The 19,542-nt window shown below is 56.0% G+C and overlaps 1 protein-coding gene across 8 annotated transcripts in view; it reads right to left on the bottom strand.

Moving 5' to 3' along the window:
- TSPOAP1 (TSPO associated protein 1) overlaps positions 1–19,542 on the bottom strand; it is a 145,907-nt gene that overhangs the window by 99,530 nt on the left and 26,835 nt on the right. For all 8 annotated transcript variants that reach the window (XM_039507753.1, XM_039507754.1, XM_039507752.1 and 5 more), the window contains exons 4-5: positions 3,118–3,225; positions 2,010–2,093 (exon numbers count right to left, since the gene is read on the bottom strand). In XM_039507753.1, coding sequence (XP_039363687.1) covers positions 2,010–2,093; positions 3,118–3,225 — 192 coding nt within the window. The remainder of the gene's footprint in view (positions 1–2,009; positions 2,094–3,117; positions 3,226–19,542) is intronic.

Consider the following 19,542-nt stretch of genomic DNA (forward strand, 5'->3'; position numbering starts at 1 on the left):
CCATGAATGGTCTCATAGAATAGGTGTTAACTACTTATGCTACACAATCTGTTCCACCTTGCCTTTAGCTGTGATGCTCCAAGTACCCTCCCCAGACCTGAGTAAGAGCTCTGTGTAGCTCGAAAGCGTGTCGCTTTCACCAATAGAAGTTGGTCCAATAAAAGATATTCCCTCACCCACCTTGTCTCTAATATCCTGCGACACACACGGCTACAACAACACTGCAAACAGCCTGTTAACTTTATATTTTTCTAATTTTTTTAATCAAAATGGTAGGTGGTTCCAAGACAAATGCCTTACAGATGTCTACGGCCAGGTCTACACAACAGACCTATACTGGTATAACTACATCATTTACGGGTGTGAAAAAATCCACACCACTGAGCAATGTAGTTATACTGACCTAACCCCCCCATGTAGACAGCGCTATGTCGGTGGGACATCAACATGACTACTGCCTCTCGCTGAGGTGGATTAATTACACCAATGTGAGAAGCTTTCCAGTCGGCGTAGTAGCATCTTCACTAAAACACTACAAAGGTGCAACTGTACCAGTGTAGCTGTGCCGCTGTAATGCTGTACATGAAGACAAGCCCTAAGTACATAACATCAACACTTTTACCTTGATCAACCAAAATAGTAATCTCATCAAAACAGATACCAAATGCATGTAATAAACACTTCAGTGCTAAAGATATTTGTGACCATAATACCATATCATCTGCATATCATATGACAGACACAGGGTGATTCATGATTTTAGAGGGAAAATACTGATCCCCTTTTAATGCTAAAACCACATCATAAAAGATAAAAAGAAAAGGGACTACTAGACACCCCCATCAAACCTCCTTTCTAACTGGGATGGAATCAGTTAGTCCCCCATCCAGGTTTACTCACTGTTTGTCTGTGAAGAGCTCTTAAAAGAAGAAGTAATTAAGGGTCTATTCCAGCAATCTCCAATTTGCCTCACTGATGGTCCCTAACAATCGATTCAAAGGCCGATTTTAGATCAACAAAAACTGTGTACAATTTTCTCCCCTTAGGAGGCACATATTTGTAAATCAAATCAGGATGTGTTTGGTACTCTCAACAGGAAGGCCTTTCAATAAATTACTCCAGAACTAACAAAAGTGTCTTTCATCCGAGACTGTGGTTGCATAAATGGAGGCTCAATGGACAATATACTGAACAGGTTAGCTCTTTTCCCCTATGTGGGTATCTGGTTCTCACAAAATGGTTTGTGGCATATGAATATTCAGGTAACAACAGAGAAGGCCTCAAATTCAATGCAAGTGGTGTTATATTTTACCTAGACTCATCATGGGGGCAACTTAGTTGCACCATCCTTTATCATAGAATCAGAGAATACTAGGGTTGGAAAGGACCTCAGGAGGTCACCTAGTCCAACCCCCTGCTCAAAGCAGGACCAATCCCCAGATAGATTTTTACCCCAGTTCCCTAAATGGTCCCCTCAAGGATTGAACTCAAAACCCTGGGGTAGGAGGCCAATGCTCAAACCAGGTCATATTTTTAACCAATATGGCCTTCCTTCCTTGACTCTGGCTTTTTAGGCTTCTCTTAAAGAATTCTTAAACAAGTCAAATCATCATTCAAATGTTTCTGATTACATTTTTCCTTCCAGCTGATTTTTAAGGCTGGAAGGTACCTTTAATATCTTCTAACCTGACCCCCCACATAACACGGGGAATTTCACCCAACAGTCCTTCAAGTGGAGGGAATTATTTTTCCCTACTACATACATTAATATTAATTTAATGCAGAAGAATCTACACATTTGGCCTGCAACCAGCTGAAACACTACATGAACTAATTTTTAGACTCTAAGGGTTGGAACCCAGAACTTGTGGTTTTGTTGAGATGAGAAATGAGAGCTGGAAAAGAAATTACTTTAGCTAAACGAGGAAAAAATTCCATATAAGAATGCAGCAATCTAACCATTCATCTAACATCAAACTCACAGCTGTAGAGAGAGAGACAATGCTTACCAATTCTTTGCATCTTTTGTGCTTTTTCCTCACTTCATGTTCAAGGTTTTCACATTTTTTACGCTTTTTCCTGAGCTCAAATTCCTACACAAGAAAAGCAAAGAAAGCCATGAAGAAACACTGGACCACACAGAGACCAGCATCCCAGATGTCTCATGGTGCATATGAAATTCAAAATAGCTTCCCCGAACTAACACCACACAAGCTTTTTCTCTTCCACATGAAAATCTCTTTGTGAAAATTATTTGAAAAAAGTTAATGACAGTTCTTAAGAAGACAACAAGAAATGCCCAAACAAAACTCAATAAGCCAACCAGCTATTTTTACAGGCCCCTTTCCTCCTCCCACCTTTTCAGTTCTGGACACAGCTCTCTTCCCACTTGCATCATGCTGATGACAAGCAGTACATGGCATGACATCCAGCACAAGTGGGGAACTTTGTATGCTCTGTTGTGCAAAACACAGAGCTACAGGCTAGCGTTATGCAGAAGGGTCAGCCTGAGCTGCAAAGAATGTGTTAACTCAGCTATTTGTCTTATTTCTTAGGTAACCAACTTGATCTGTACGCTTATTACTTATAATCACTTAAAATCTCTCTTTCTGTAGTTAATAAATCTGTTTTACATTTTACCTAACAGTGCGTTTTGGCTGAAGTGCTTGGGAAATCTGCTCAGGGTGCAAGGGCTGGTGCACGTCCACTTTCCTTTGTAGAAGTGGCAGACTGGGTAATAAACTTACACTGTGGATGTCTGTGTAAGTGCAGTACCTGCCAGAGGTTTGTAGTTTGTCACAGCATCACAGAGTGAGAAGGAGCCCAGACTGGTGGGACAGAGGGCTCAGCGATACCCCAGTTCCAGGCTGCAGCCCGGGAAACCTGTCACACCTTGACTACCTGTTTTGCAGCTGGTTCTTGGCACAGGCCAGTTCCCCACACCTCACTCTGAGACCAGCAAGCACCTTTATCCCAAATCCCACATATGAAATCAGAGATGTAAAAACTGAAACAGTTGTAGCATTTCATCCCAAGAAAGCCTGACTTTCACTCTGAGGGAGAAAGGCCCATAGATGGAGTCCCCTTCTGAGCCTGTGGAAAGGGACGGCAACTCACCAATTGCTGTGTTTGCTGACTGCTCTCTGGGTCTGCTACCACACTTTTTGGAGGAAAGTTTTCATACTCCTCCGAGGCATGTCCCAAAGGTAGCACTCCTGGCTCCACCTGGAAGGGAAGAAAGTGATCCCAGAGGGATATGAGAGAGAATCAGGGTAACAGCACAACTTCCTTGTCAAGGGAAGGGCAGCTTTGCTTCCAGCAGTCTAACCAACAGCCCAGAAGAATATTTTCTTTCTCTCTGAAATCAGCCAGCAGAGTGAGTCATGCTAGAGATGTCAATAAGGGGAAATAAGTGTTTCTATTATATCACATTGCACACCTCTCTGGAGTTTAGTGAGATTTCTCATGGATGAGAGAGTTCCTAGGAAAATCCAGGTGTTACAGGCAGTGGTGCTGGTGATTCACTAGAAGAAGCTCTTCCTTCTGAATCAGCTGACCCCAATGCCCCAGTAAGGTGTTAGTGGATGCTCTGACGGCTGAGGAAGCCTTTCTAATGACAGCTATGGGTCTTGGCATTTCTCACCAGAAGATAAGTATGTCCTCAGCAGATTCCAGTGTGGGACAGGAAAGGTGTCTGGTATTTTGCTGTCCTTAGCAAAGTTCAATATACACATTCTCCTTCCATTCATCCATTCTGTCCCAGCCAAGGTTTGACCTTTTTTCACTGAGTTACCATCATGGAAAAATCCCATATAATTTAATATGGATAAAACTAATACAGTGCTACGGAAATTGACTCTAAATAGCTACAGAATTTAATACAGAATGTGATCTCCTTTCCACTTCATTTTTAAGCCTCCTGTCACATAGCTGCATCTAAGGGGTAAGCTGTGCTTTCTCCCCTCCTGACTAGCTAAAGCGCAGGAAGCCTTGGGAAATGATTCCCCGTGTTTCAGTTGATTTGCTTTTTGTGTCAGTTTGGTGACCAATAAACAAGCCCTGAGGAAAGGGCCTTAAAGAAGTCAGGCTAGGAGCTCTATGTCTAGTCCCTTGATGGTGGAACCACCACCAGCTCACACCACACTGCCAAGTATAATAGATAATTATGGAAACACCGCAGAGCCACTGCATAGTTAGGGCTACATTTTAAAATGGGGCATTACGATCAGCTCTGAGCAGACATCCTGCGTAACCCAGGGAAGAGACCTTGTGATTCCTGCATCAAGCCTATAATTTCTGTCTGAGCTACAGCATATCCTTTAGAACAGTGGTCACCAACCAGTTGATCACAATCGACTGCTCGATCCTGGAGACTCTTCCAGTCGATCGCGATTTCTGGCCACTAAAAGTCCGGTGGTGCAGCAGGGCAGCCGGAAACGGGGAACTGCGGCCAATGGGAGCTGCAGGGGCGGTGCTCGAAGGCAGGAGCAGCACACGGAGACTCCTGCCCGCCGCCCCCCCCCCATGGGCTGCGGGGGCATGCTGGCCGTTTCCGGGAGTGGCGTGGGGCTGGGGCAGGCAGAGAGCCTCCCTTAGCCCCACTGCACTGCCAACTGGGAGCCGCCGCAGGTAACTGCTGCCCGGCAGGAGCCCGCACCCCAACCCCAGCCCTGAGCCCCCTCCCGGAGCCAGCACCCCATACACCCTCTATACCCCATACCCCCGTCTGCCCCAGCCTGGAGCCCCCCCGAACTCCCTCCCAGAGCTTGCACCCCTCAGCCCCTCCTGCACCCGAACCCCCTGCCCCAGGCTCAACCTGAAGCCCCCTCCCACACTCCAAAGCCCTCAGCCCAGCCCAGAGTCTGCACCCCCTCCTGAACCCCAACCCCCTGCCCGGTGAGAGTGAGTGAGGGTGGGGGAGAGCGAGCAACAGAGGGAAGGGGGGCTGGAGTGAGTGAGTCGGGGCTTCAGGGAAGGGGCAGGGCAGATCCTGGATTGCACTTAAATTCAAAGAGTGATCATGTGCGTAAAAAGGCTGGAGACCACTGCTTTAGAAAGACATCCAATTTTGATTCAAAGGCTCTAAAACACAGCGACTCCACCACATCCCTTGGTAAGCTGTTCCAACGGTTAATTCTCCTCACTGTTAAAAATGTGCCCCTCAGTTCTAGTTTGAATTTGTCCACTTCAACTTCCAAGCACTGGATCTTATTCTGCCTTTATCTTCCAGACTAAAGAGCCATCAGAAATCTTCTCTCCATGTAGGTACTTATACACTGTTATCCAGTCCCATCTTAACGTTCCCACGGAAACACTAAATGCATTGAATTTCTTTATTGTGCGACAGGTTTTCTAAACATTGAATCAATCTTGTATGTAAGAACACACGAACGGCCATGCTGGGTCAGACCAGTGCAACAGCTAGCGCAGTGTACTGACACTGACAAGGGGCCGGTGCAAGATGCTTCAGATGGAATGAACAGAATGGGGCAATTTTGAGTGATTTATCCCCTGCCATCTAGCCCCAGCTTCTGGCAGATGGGAGATTTAGAGACACTTGGAGCATGAGGTTGCATCTCTGACCATTCTGGCTAATAGCCATTGATGGACCCATCTACCATTAACTTACCTATTTCTTTTTTGAACCCAGTTATACTTTCAGCCTTCACAACATCCCATTCACAGTCATGTAACACTTACTAATATTTCTGACTCCAAGCAGTAGCTGGGGGAGAGTGCTTGGCACACTGCAGATTCTGCACTCTCCCCCAGCTACTGCTTGGAGTCTCCAGCTTACACTGTCACCTCACAGTTTGTTAATTTTCAGGTACCCGTCTACAGCTCAACTCTGGTTTGTGTCTGGCTGGATTTCTTGAGCAACTTAGCTGAATTTCTGCTGGAGACTGTTTGCTGTCTGATGCAATGGAAGGAAACCCCAAAATAAAATAAAATCACTAAACAAATGGAACTGCGGTATCATTTAAGGGCGAAATTGGAGCTGATGTAACATTTACTCAGACAAAACAGCTTCTAAGGAAGTTACACAACCCCCTTTCCCGGTTAGTTTCACACGTGCTATACCTGCCTGCCCCCCGCACCACCCAAGAGCACATTAGCTGAATGGCCACTAATGGCAATGGCATTCACCAGTGGCTGAAATTGGGCTGAACATCTGCAGCAAGAACATCTGCTTCTGTGCAGGTCGCAATCTGATCCCAGGAGAATGTTAACAAACTGAAGAGGGTTCAGATAAGAGCCACCAGAATGATTAAAGGATTAGAACGCCTGCTTTATATTGATGGGCTAAAGGAGCTCAATTGATTTAGCTTAACAAACAGAATGCTAAGGGGCAACTTAATCACAGTCTATAAATACCTACATGGGGAACAAATATTTGACACTGGGCTCTCCAGTTTAGTAGAGACAGGTTGAATATAGAATCAGGGAAGATGAGGGTTGGAAGAGACCTCAGGAGGTCATCTAGTCCAACCCCCTGCTCAGAGCAGGACCAACCCCAACTAAATCATCCCAACCAGGGCTTTGTCAAGCCAGGCCTTAAAAACCTCTAAGGAAGGAGATTCCACCACCTCCCTAGGTAACCCATTCCAGTGCTTCACCACCCTCCTAGTGAAACAGAGTTTCCTAATATCCAACCTAGACCTCCCCCACTGCAACTTGAGACCATTGCTCCTTGTTCTGTCATCTGCCACCACTGAGAACAGTCGAGCTCCATCCTCTTTGGAACCCCCCTTCAGGAGCTGAAGGCTGCTATCAAATCCCCCCTCACTGTTCTCTTCTGCAGACTAAATAAGACCAGTTCCCTCAGTCTCTCCTCAAAAGTCATGTGCCCCAGCCCCCTAATCATTTTCATTACCCTCCACTGGACTCTCTCCAATTTCTCCACATCCTTTTTCTGTAGTGGGAGGCGCCCAAAACTGGACACAATACTCCAGCTGTGGCCTCACCAGTGCCAAATAAAGGGGAATAATCACTTCCCTTGATCTGCTGGCAATGCTCCTACTAATGCAGCCCAATATGCGGTTAGCATTCTTGGCAACAAGGGAACACTGCTGACTCATATCCAGCTTCTCATCCACTGTAATCCCAAGGTCCTTTTCTGCAGAACCGTCGCTTAGCCAGTTGGTCCCTAGTCTGTAGCGGTGCATGGGATTCTTCCGTCCTAAGTGAAGTACTCTGCACTTGTCCCTGGTGAACCTCATCAGATTTCTTTTGGCCCAATTCTCTAATTTGTCTAGGCCACTCTGGGTCCTATCCCTACCCTCCAGCGTATCTACCTCTCCCCCCAGTTTAGTGTCATCTGCAAACTTGCTGAGAGTGCAGTCCACACCATCCTCCAGCTCATTAATGAAGATATTGAACAAAACCGGCCCCAGGACTGACCCTCGGGACACTCTGCTTGATACCGGCTGCCAACTAGACATGGAGCCATTGATTACTAACCGTTGAGCCCGATGATCTAGCCAGTTTTCTATCCACCTTACTGTCCATTCATCCAGCCCATACTTCTTTAATTTACTGGCAAGAATACTGTGGGAGACTGTATCAAAAGCTTTGCTAAAGTCAAGGAATAACACGTTCACTGCTTTCCCCTCATCCACAGATCAGAGGGGTAGCCGTGTTAGTCTGGATCTGTAAAAGCAGCAAAGAATCCTGTTGCACCTTATAGACTAACAGACATTTTGCAGCATGAGCTTTCGTGGGTGAATACCCACTTCGTCGGATGCAAGTGATGAAGTGGGTATTCACCCACGAAAGCTCATGCTGCAAAACGTCTGTTAGTCTATAAGGTGCCACAGGATTCTTTGCTGCTTTTACTCATCCACAGAGCCAGTTATCCTGTCATAGAAGGCAATCACGTTGCTCAGGTATGACTTGCCCTTGGTGAAACCATGTTGACTGTTCCTGATCACTTTCCTCTCCTCCAAATGCTTCAAAATGGATTCCTTGAGGACCTGCTCCATTATTTTTCTGGGGACTGAGGTGAGGCTGACCGGTCTGTAGTTCCCTGGATTCTCCTTCTTCCCTTTTTTAAAGATGGGCACTACAGTAGCCTTATTCCAGTCATCTGGGACCAACCCTGATCATCACAAGTTTTCAAAGATAATGGCCAATGGCTGTGCAATCATATCAGCCAACGCCCTCAGCACCCTCAGAAGCATTGCATCTAGCCTGATGGACTTGTGCTAGTCCAGCTTTTCTAAATAGCCCTTAACCTGTTCTTTCATCACTGAGTGTTGCTCACTTCCTCTCCAAACTTAGGCTGACCAGATGTCCCGATTTTATAGGGACAGTCCCGATATTTGGGGCTTTGTCTTATATAGGCGTCTATTACCCCCCCACCCCATATCTTGATTTTTTACACTTGCTGTCTGGTCACCCTCCCCATGCGGTGCTGCCCAGTGCAGCAGCCTGGGAGCTGACCTTGTTTGTGAAGACCAAGGCAAAAAAAAGCACTGAATACTTCCGCTTTTTCCACATCATCTACATGGTCCAATGGCTGGAAGTTAGGCAAATTCAGACTGGAAATCTGGCATAAATGTTTAACAGTGAGAGGAATCAACCATTGGAACAACTTAACAAGGGTCAATTTTTAAATCAAGATGGGATTTTTTTTCCCCTAAAAAGTATACACTAGGAATTCTGTCCAGGCCGGTCTCTGGCCTGTCGAGACAAGGAGATCACAGTGGTCCTGGCTTGCCTGGGAACGGATAGATCTATGAATCCCTCCATCCTAGCCTGGGGCCTTTAGTCCCATCAGACATAAACCCACCTGGGCCACTGAGTGGATTCTGAAGAGAAATGATGCTTGTCGGTGCAGCAGCCTGCGGGGAGGCGGCGGGTGCAGGCAGGGTGTTCTCTGGCTGCTCCCCTGGTCAGGGATGCCTGGCGCGGGTAGGGGTAGGGGCAGGGGCGCGGCCTGGGGGAGGAGGAGGCGGCACTGCCCCCTCGGGGGCCCCGCAGCGCCGGGGAGGAGCCGGCGGCCGAGGAGCGGGGCCGTGTCCGGTACCAGGGAGCGCGGCGGGCAGCTCGGGCCAGGCCCCGGCGGCGGAGCTGAGCGCACGGTCCGGCTGCCAGGCCCGCCGCAGCCCTACGGCAGCGGGGCGCTGGCCGGGCCGGGCCGGGCCATGAACCACCTGCTCCAGCCCGGGGAGCCCGGGCACCGCCCGGCCCCGCTCCCCCAGCCCGCCCCGGGGGGGCCGCGCCTACCTGAGGCCGGAGCCGCTGGGGCGGGAGCCGCGTCCTGCCCGGCGGCGGAGCGAGCAGGGCCGGCGGCGGCAGCGGGACCGAGCGGGCCGTACCATGGCCCGGCGGAGGGGGCGCTGGGCAGCGGGCGCGGCGCGGCCCCCGCCGGCCGGCAGGTGTTGCCTGCGGCGGCTGGCAGCGGCCTGAGCGCGGGGCGAGCAGAGCGCGCCGGGACCGCGGGCAGCCTGGGCTGAGCTGAGCCGGGCAGAGCGCGGCGGGCAGCGACCCCCGGGCCGGGCCCCCAGCGCACACGCCCGGGGTAGCCTGGGAAGCGCAGCCTGGCACCCCAAACCCGGCCACGCGTTCTGGATGTGACCCCCCAGCTGTGCCTGGCACCCCAAACCCGGCCACGCGTTCTGCATGTGACCCCCCAGCTGTGCCTGGCACCCCAAACCCGGCCACGCGTTCTGGATGTGACCCCCCAGCTGTGCCTGGCACCCCAAACCCGGCCACGCGTTCTGCATGTGACCCCCCAGCTGTGCCTGGCGCCCCAAACCCGGCCACGCGTTCTGCATGTGACCCCCCAGCTGTGCCTAGCACCCCAAACCCGGCCACGCGTTCTGCATGTGACCCCCCAGCTGTGCCTGGCACCCCAAACCCGACCACGCGTTCTGCATGTGACCCCCCAGCTGTGCCTGGCGCCCCAAACCCGGCCACGCGTTCTGCATGTGACCCCCCAGCTGTGCCTGGCGCCCCAAACTCGGCCACGCGTTCTGGATGTGCCCCCCCAGCTGTGCCTAGCGCCCCAAACCCGGCCACGCGTTCTGCATGTGACCCCCCAGCTGTGCCTGGCGCCCCAAACCCGGCCACGCTGCTCTGCATGTGACTTCAGCTGTGCCTGGCACCCCAAACCCGGCCACGCTGTTCTGCATGTGACCCCAGCTGTGCCTGGCACCCCAAACCCGGCCACGCTGCTCTGCATGTGACCCCCAGCTGTGCCTGGCACCCCAAACCCGCCACGCTGCTCTGCATGTGACCCCAGCTGTGCCTGGCACCCCAAACCCGGCCACGCGTTCTGCATGTGACCCCCCAGCTGTGCCTGGCACCCCAAACCCGGCCACGCGTTCTGCATGTGACCCCCCAGCTGTGCCTGGCACCCCAAACCCGGCCACGCGGTCTGCTTGTGACCCCAGCTGTGCCTGGCACCCCAAACCCGGCCACGCTGCTCTGCATGTGACTTCAGCTGTGCCTGGCACCCCAAACCCGGCCACGCTGCTCTGCATGTGACCCCAGCTGTGCCTGGCGCCCAAACCCGGCCACGCGTTCTGCATGTGACCCCCCAGCTGTGCCTGGCGCCCCAAACCCGGCCACGCGTTCTGCATGTGACCCCCCAGCTGTGCCTGGCGCCCAAACCCGGCCACGCTGCTCTGCATGTGACCCCAGCTGTGCCTGGCACCCCAAACCCGGCCACGCTGCTCTGCATGTGACCCCAGCTGTGCCTGGCGCCCCAAACCCGGCCACGCTGCTCTGGATGTGACCCCCAGCTGTGCCTGGCACCCCAAACCCGGCCACGCTGCTCTGCATGTGACCCCAGCTGTGCCTGGCACCCCAAACCCGGCCACGCTGCTCTGCATGTGACCCCCAGCTGTGCCTGGCACCCCAAACCCGGCCACGCTGCTCTGGATGTGACCCCAGCTGTGCCTGGCACCCCAAACCCGGCCACGCTGCTCTGGATGTGACCCCAGCTGTGCCTAGCACCCCAAACCCGGCCACGCTGCTCTGGATGTGACCCCAGCTGTGCCTAGCACCCCAAACCCGGCCACGCTGCTCTGGATGTGACCCCAGCTGTGCCTAGCACCCCAAACTCAGCCACGTGTTCTGGATGTGACCCCCCAGCTGTGCCTGGCACCCCAAACCCAGCCACACGTTCTGGATGTGACTCCCCCAGCTGTGCCTGGCACCCTAAACCCAGCCACATGTTCTGGATGTGACCCCCCCAGCTGTGCCTGGCACCCCAAACCCGGCCACGCGTTCTGGATGTGACCCCCCCAGCTGTGCCTGGCACCCCAAACCCGGCCACGCGTTCTGGATGTGACTCCCCCAGCTGTGCCTGGCACCCTAAACCCAGCCACACGTTCTGGATGTGACCCCCCCAGCTGTGCCTAGCACCCCAAACCCAGCCACGCGTTCTGGATGTGACCCCCCCAGCTGTGCCTAGCACCCCAAACCCGGCCACGCTGCTCTGGATGTGACCCCCCAGCTGTGCCTGGCCCCCCAAACCCGGCCACGCTTTCTGGTTGTGACCCCCCAGCTGTGCCTAGCACCCCAAACCTGGCCACGCTGCTCTGGATGTGACCCCAGCTGTGCCTAACACCCCAAACCTGGCCACGCGTTCTGGATGTGACCTCCCAGCTGTGCCTGGCACCCCAAACTCCGGCCACGTGTTCTGGATGTGACCCCCCCCAGCTGTGCCTGGCACCCCAAACCCGGCCACGCTGCTCTGTATGTGACCCCCCAGCTGTGCCTGGAACCTCAAATCCAGCCACGCATTCTGGATGTGACCCCCCAGCCGTGCCTGGCGCCCCAAACCCAGCCACGCGTTCTGGATGTGACCTCCCAGCTGTGCCTGGCACCCCAAACTCCGGCCACGCTGCTCTGGATGTGATCCCCAGCTGTGCCTAGCACCCCAAACCCGGCCACGCTGCTCTGGATGTGCCCCCAGCTGTGCCTAGCACCCCAAACCCGGCCACGCGCTCTGGATGTGACCCCAGCTGTGCCTGGCACCCCAAACTCGGCCACGCTGCTCTCCATGTGACCCCAGCTGTGCCTGGCACCCCAAATCCAGCCACGCATTCTGGATGTGACCCCCCCAGCTGTGCCTGGCAACCCAAACCCAGCCACGCGTTCTGGATGTGACCCCCCAGCTATGCCTAGCACCCCAAACCCGACCACGTGTTCTGGATGTGACCCCCCAGCTGTGCCTGACACCCCAAACCCAGCCAGGCATTCTGGATGTGACCCCCCCAGCTGTGCCTGGCACCCCAAACCCAGCCACACGTTCTGGATGTGACCCCCCCCAGCTGTGCCTAGCACCCCAAACCCGGCCACGCGTTCTGGATGTGTTCCCGCCAGCTTTGCGTAGCACCCCAAACTCGGCCACGCGGTCTGCATGTGTCCCCCCAGCTGTGCCTGGCACCCTAAACCCAGCCACGCGTTCTGGATGTGACCCCCCCAGCTGTGCCTAGCACCCCAAACCCGGCCACGCGTTCTGGATGTGATCCCCCCAGCTGTGCCTAGCACCCCAAACGCGGCCACGCGTTCTGCATGTGACCCCCCAGCTGTGCCTGGCACCCCAAACCCGGCCACACGTTCTGGATGTGACCCCCCCAGCTGTGCCTGGCACCCCAAACCCAGCCAGGCGTTCTGGATGTGACCCCCCCCAGCTGTGCCTAGCACCCCAAACTCGGCCACGTGGTCTGCATATGACCCCCCAGCTGTGCCTGGCACCCCAAACCCGGCCACGCGTTCTGGATGTGACTCCCACAGCTGTGCCTGGCACCCCAAACCCGGCCACGTGTTCTGGATGTGACCCCCCCAGCTGTGCCTGGCACCCCAAACCCGGCCACGCGTTCTGGATGTGACCCCCCCAGCTGTGCCTGGCACCCCAAACCCGGCCACGCTGCTCTGGATGTGACCCCAGCTGTGCCTGGCACCCCAAACCCGGCCACGCTGCTCTGGATGTGACCCCAGCTGTGCCTGGCACCCCAAACCCGGCCACGCTGCTCTGGATGTGACCCCAGCTGTGCCTCGCACCCCAAACCTGGCCACGCGGTCTGGATGTGACCCCCCAGCTGGGCCAGGCACCCCCAACCTCGCCACGCGGGCTGGATGTGACCCCCCCAGCGGTGCCGAGCAGCCCAAACGCGGCCACACGTTCTGCATGTGACCCCCCAGCTGTGCCTGGCACCCTAAACCCAGCCAGGCATTCTGGATGTGACCCCCCCAGCTGTGCCTGGCACCCCAAACCCGGCCACTCGTTCTGGATGTGACCCCCCCAGCTGTGCCTAGCACCCCAAACTCGGCCACGCGTTCTGGATGTGACCCCCCCAGCTGTGCCTGGAACCGCAAACCCCGCCAGGCTTTCTGGATGTGACCCCCCCAGCTGTGCCTGGCACCCCAAACCCGGCCACGCTGCTCTGGATGTGACCCCAGCTGTGCCTGGCACCCCAAACCCGGCCACGCTGCTCTGGATGTGACCCCAGCTGTGCCTGGCACCCCAAACCCGGCCACTCTCTCTGGATGTGACCCCCCAGCTGTGCCTAGCACCCCAAACCCGACCACGCGTTCTGGATGTGACCCCCCAGCTGTGCCTGGCACCCCAAACCCGGCCACGCGCGCTGGATGTCACCTCCCCCAGCTGTGCCTGGCACCCCAAACCCAGCCCCGTGTTCTGGATGTGACCCCAGCTGTGCCTAGCACCCCAAACCTGGCCACGCGCTCTGGATGTGACCCCAGCTGTGCCTAGCACCCCAAACTCGGCCACACGCTCTGCATGTGACCCCAGCTGTGCCTGGCACCCCAAACCCGGCCAGGCATTCTGGATGTGACCCCCCCAGCTGTGCCTGGCACCCCAAACCCAGCCAGACGTTCTGGATGTGACCCCCCCAGCTGTGCCTAGCACCCCAAACCCGGCCACGCGTTCTGGATGTGACCCCCCAGCTGTGCCTGGCACCCCAAACCCGGCCACGCGTTCTGGATGTGACCCCCCAGCTGTGCCTGGCACCCCAAACCCGGCCACGCGTTCTGGATGTGACCCCCCAGCTGTGCCTAGCACCCCAAACCTGGCCACGCGTTCTGGATGTGACCCCCCAGCTGTGCCTAACACCCCAAACCTGGCCACGCGTTCTGGATGTGACCCCCCCAGCTGTGCCTAGCACCCCAAACCCGGCCACGCGTTCTGCATGTGACCCCCCAGCTGTGCCTTGCACCCCAAACCCCGCCAGTTGTTCTGGATGTGACCCCCGAGCTGTGCCTGGCACCCCAAACCCGGCCAGGCGTTCTGGATGTGACCCCCCCCAGCTGTGCCTAGCACCCCAAACCCGGCCACTTGTTCTGGATGTGACCCCCCAGCTGTGCCTAGCACCCCAAACCCGGCCACGCGTTCTGGATGTGACTCCCCCAGCTGTGCCTGGCACCCTAAACCCGGCCACGTGTTCTGGATGTGACCGCCCCCCAGCTGTGCCTGGCACCCTAAACCCGGCCACGCGTTCTGGATGTGACCCCCCAGCTGTGCCTAACACCCCAAACCTGGCCACGCGTTCTGGATGTGACCCCCCCAGCTGTGCCTACCACCCCAAACCCGGCCACGCGTTCTGGATGTGACCCCCCCCCAGCTGTGCCTGGCACCCCAAACTCGGCCACGCGTTCTGCATGTGACCCCCCAGCTGTGCCTGGCACCCTAAACCCAGCCAGGCATTCTGGATGTGACCCCCCCAGCTGTGCCTGGCACCCCAAACCCAGCCACGCGTTCTGGATGTGACCCCCCCAGCTGTGCCTAGCACCCCAAACCCGGCCACGCGTTCTGGATGTGATCCCCCCAGCTGTGCCTAGCACCCCAAACCCGGCCACGCGTTCTGGATGTGACCCCCCCAGCTGTGCCTAGCACCCCAAACTCGGCCACGCGTTCTGGATGTGACCCCCCCAGCTGTGCCTGGCACCCCAAACCCAGCCAGGCGTTCTGGATGTGACCCCCCCAGCTGTGCCTGGCACCCCAAACCCGGCCACGCGTTCTGGATGTGACCCCCCCAGCTGTGCCTGACACCCCAAACCCGGCCACTCCCGCTGGATGTCACCCCCCCAGCTGTGCCTGGCACCCCAAACCCGGCCACGCGTTCTGGATGTGACCCCCCCAGCTGTGCCTGGCACCCCAAACCCGGCCACGCGTTCTGGATGTGACCCCCCCAGCTGTGCCTGGCACCCCAAACCCGGCCACGCGTTCTGGATGTGACCCCCCCAGCTGTGCCTCGCACCCCAAACCTGGCCACGCGTTCTGGATGTGACCCCCCAGCTGTGCCTAGCACCCCAAACCTGGCCACGCGTTCTGGATGTGACCCCCCCAGCTGTGCCTAGCACCCCAAACTCGGCCACACGTTCTGCATGTGACCCCCCAGCTGTGCCTGGCACCCTAAACCCAGCCAGGCATTCTGGATGTGACCCCCCCAGCTGTGCCTGGCACCCCAAACCCGGCCAGGCATTCTGGATGTGACCCCCCCAGCTGTGCCTGGCACCCCAAATTCTGGATGTGACCCCCCAGCTGTGCCTAGCACCCCAAACCCGGCCACGCGTTCTGGATGTGACCCCCCAGCTGTGCCTGGCACCCCAAACCCGGCCACGCGTTCTGGATGTGACCCCCCCAGCTGTGCCTGGCACCCCAGACCCGGCCACGCGTTCTGGATGTGACCCCCCAGCTGTGCCTAGCACCCCAAACCTGGCCACGCGTTCTGGATGTGACCCCCCAGCTGTGCCTAGCACCCCAAACCCGGCTACGCGTTCTGGATGTGCCCCCCCAGCTGTGCCTAGCACCCCAAACTCGGCCACGCGTTCTGCATGTGACCCCCCAGCTGTGCCTGGCACCCCAAACCCGGCCACGTGTTCTGGATGTGACCCCCCCAGCTGTGCCTGGCACCCCAAACCCAGCCAGGCGTTCTGGATGTGACCCCCCCCAGCTGTGCCTAGCACCCCAAACTCGGCCACGTGTTCTGCATATGACCCCCCAGCTGTGCCTGGCACCCCAAACCCGGCCACGCGTTCTGGATGTGACTCCCCCAGCTGTGCCTGGCACCCTAAACCCGGCCACGTGTTCTGCATGTGACCCCCCAGCTGTGCCTGGCACCCCAAACCCGGCCACACGTTCTGGATGTGACCCCCCCAGCTGTGCCTGGCACCCCAAACCCAGCCAGGCGTTCTGGATGTGACCCCCCCCCAGCTGTGCCTAGCACCCCAAACTCGGCCACGTGTTCTGCATGTGACCCCCCAGCTGTGCCTGGCACCCCAAACCCGGCCACGCGTTCTGGATGTGACCCCCCCAGCTGTGCCTAGCACCCCAAACCCGGCCACGCGTTCTGGATGTGACCCCCCAGCGGTGCCTGGGACCCCAAACCCGGCCCCGCGTTCTGCATGTGACCCCAGCTGTGCCTGGCACACCAAACCCGGCCACGCGTTCTGGATGTGACACCCCCAGCTGTGCCTAGCACCCCAAACCCGGCCATGTGTTCTGGATGTGACCCCCCAGCTGTGCCTGGCACCCCAAACCCGGCCACGCGTTCTGGATGTGACTCCCCCAGCTGTGCCTAGCACCCCAAACCCGGCCACGCGTTCTGGATGTGACCCCCCAGCTGTGCCTGGCACCCCAAACCCGGCCATGTGTTCTGGATGTGACCCCCCAGCTGTGCCTGGCACCCCAAACCCGGCCACGCGTTCTGGATGTGACCCCCCAGCTGTGCCTAGCACCCCAAACCTGGCCACGCGTTCTGGATGTGCCCCCCCAGCTGTGCCTAGCACCCCCAACTCCGGCCACACGTTTTGGATGTGACCCCCCCCCCGCTGTGCCTAGCACCCCAAACTCCGCCACGCGTTCTGGATGTGACCCTCCAGCTGTGCCTAGCACCCCAAACTCCGGCCACACGTTTTGGATGTGTATCACACCCCAGCTGTGCCTAGCACCCAAACCCCGGCCATGTGTTCTGGATGTGACCCCCCAGCTGTGCCAGGAAGCAGTGGCCTGTTCCCTCACGCCCTGGCCTGGTACTGGAGGGGTGGGTCCTGTTCCACACCCAGGACCTTCTCCAAACGCAGCCAAGCTCGGGGGTCGGCTCGCTTGAGTGGAATGGCAGAGAACGGGCTCTTGTCTCCGTTCCTGCTTCTGCCAGACTCTCCCAGTAGCCACACTGGCTGAGCCCAAAGGACAAGGGCAGGGGCCCACCAATACACAAAACAAAGGGAACTTCTCAAAGGGTTAGGGGCATGACCCCCCCCCCAGCCCATTCCCCTGGCCCTGCTCCCGTTCGGTTACAGAAATGTTGTCCATGGATTCAGCACTGTCACCCTTCCCAACAATGCCCAGTCCCCCCTTCCACGGCCGACCCGCTTTGCAGTGCCACTCGCCTTAGGATTTTTCACCTACTATCTTCTCTTGCTCTCATGCAGTTGCTGTCACACAACCCAGACTCCCACTTCAGCCACACTGTGCCACATTCCCTGGAGAGAATAAGGTTTGGGATGGTTGGTTTGTGTCTGGGAAATTCTGCATCTGGAATTCACATTGGGAGGAGTTGGGTAGGGTGGCGTGGAAAGGAAGTTTGCTGTGGAGCTGTGGGTTGGTGTCCGATGGTGATCGTGTTTTAGTTAGTACTCTGTACTCTGTACTAACTCATTGATATAGAAAGGCCTCAGTTGTAACGTCACTACTACAGATTTGTTTTACTTCTCATATGCACAGCACTGTGGGACATGCTATACCAGTGCCTATCCCAGTGTTTCAAAACACTCAGCCTACTACCAATAATCACACAGTTAATACCTGTAATTACCCTAAGAGGAGTGTGTTGCTGTCTGCAACACCAAAGTAAAAGGGCCAAACTACAGCACCGTATTTCAAAAACATTGTTATGCTTCAATATAAGATGGTGTCATATATACACATACATCCTATACACACATACATGGGCGGCAGGTATAATAGGCCAGGGGAGGCTGCCTCCCCCGGCGCTGCCATGGTCACGACCGGACCCCCGGTTGCGGGGTTTGGTGGTCAAGTTTTTGTTTTATTATGCCCCATGCAGGTTCCAGGGCGGCAGCCAAGTCACATAATGCTGCCTCAGCTGCCCCCAACCTGTGGGGGGGGGCAAAAAAATCTTCTAAGTAGTAACAGCTTTTCCCTTCTGGGTCCAGGGAGCGGAGGCTTCTGCCAGCCAAAGGGGAGGGGCACTCGGGGCTGCAGTCAGCCCAGGGCTCCTCCAGCCGAGTGGGGGGCACACTCCATGCTGCGGCCAGCCTGGGGCATCTCCAGCCAAGGCTCCTGTGGCCGGGGTGTGTGTGTGTTCCGGGTGGGGGTGTTGTGTTGTGGCTCTGGTCATACGGGGGGCAGAGGCGTGGGGAGGGTGTGGGTGGAAGGGGCAGAGCCAGGGGTTAGCCTCCCCAAAGGAGGGCTCTGCCTGCTGCCCATGTATACATATCTACCCATATACACTACAAATGTACACATCATATCCATATTGTTCATATGTATTCATTCTCTGGTAGTGTCTCCAAGGCTCAGTCATAAAACTACTTTCCTCAAAGTCCCAGGCCTAACACTCCCAGGCCCACCATAAGGGACTACACAGATTAGAAAATAAAATCCGTCCATCAGTCGTAGAAGAGAATGTGCAAACTAAGGGACAGATGGGGCATGAATGTGTGGATGGAACAGTAAGGTGGCCACATAACAGTGTTTAGCCCATTGGGCGATCTTCAGTCCATGCATTATGCTTTTCTGTAAACATCCTCCCCATAAAAAAAAAAAGCAGGGGAATGTAATAGGAAGAGAGCCTGAGACATAAGCCCTTGTATCAGAGGCCTGGTATGAGGCAGGGCCTGCTCACAGACACTGGCAAGAACAGGGCTGATATTGCAGAAACACACATTCCTAAGAAGTGCTAGTCACAGAGCGCTCACGCAAACACATCCCGACACCCAGTGGGACCAGAACTCCCCATACAAGGATGGTACAAAACCATTCCCCAAGGTTAACAGGAAGACACTGACCCCTCCTAAAGATCAGGTCAGGATGACAGTACGTAATAGAAATGTTTTAATCAAACCAACGTGTACAAGGAGACGGGTAATAACTAGTGACATCCGGGGGCAGTAACTATGTCAGAGGGGCAGTGCTAACGTGTTTGTATCGGGGTATAAAGATGTATCTCAGAGGGAGGATCTTTGTCCAGCCAAGGGGGGAATGGAAAGTCCTGCCATTCAGTGAGCTGTGTCCATTGTCACGGACATCTATGTCTTAGTATCGTCATAGAGTCTGCCAGATGCTATCACCGTGCTTTGCTGACAGTAAACCTGGCCGGGCACCTTCACTGAACACCGAGTCTGGGGATTTAGTGGGCAGTTTAATTGAGGTTTGCTATTTCCGCTACCTGCGCAGAGCTGGGACAGCACACTGAATAAACACACACACAGCCAATATCTGACCACAGTGGTGAGCCATGGCAGGAGGGGTAGAGGGGTGGGGTAGCCAGGGCCGGCTCTACCATTTTTGCCGCTCCAAGGGGAAAAAAAAGCCGCTCGGAC

Source organism: Mauremys reevesii, linkage group 20, assembly GCF_016161935.1.
Source record: "Mauremys reevesii isolate NIE-2019 linkage group 20, ASM1616193v1, whole genome shotgun sequence".
Classification (NCBI taxonomy): domain Eukaryota; kingdom Metazoa; phylum Chordata; order Testudines; family Geoemydidae; genus Mauremys; species Mauremys reevesii.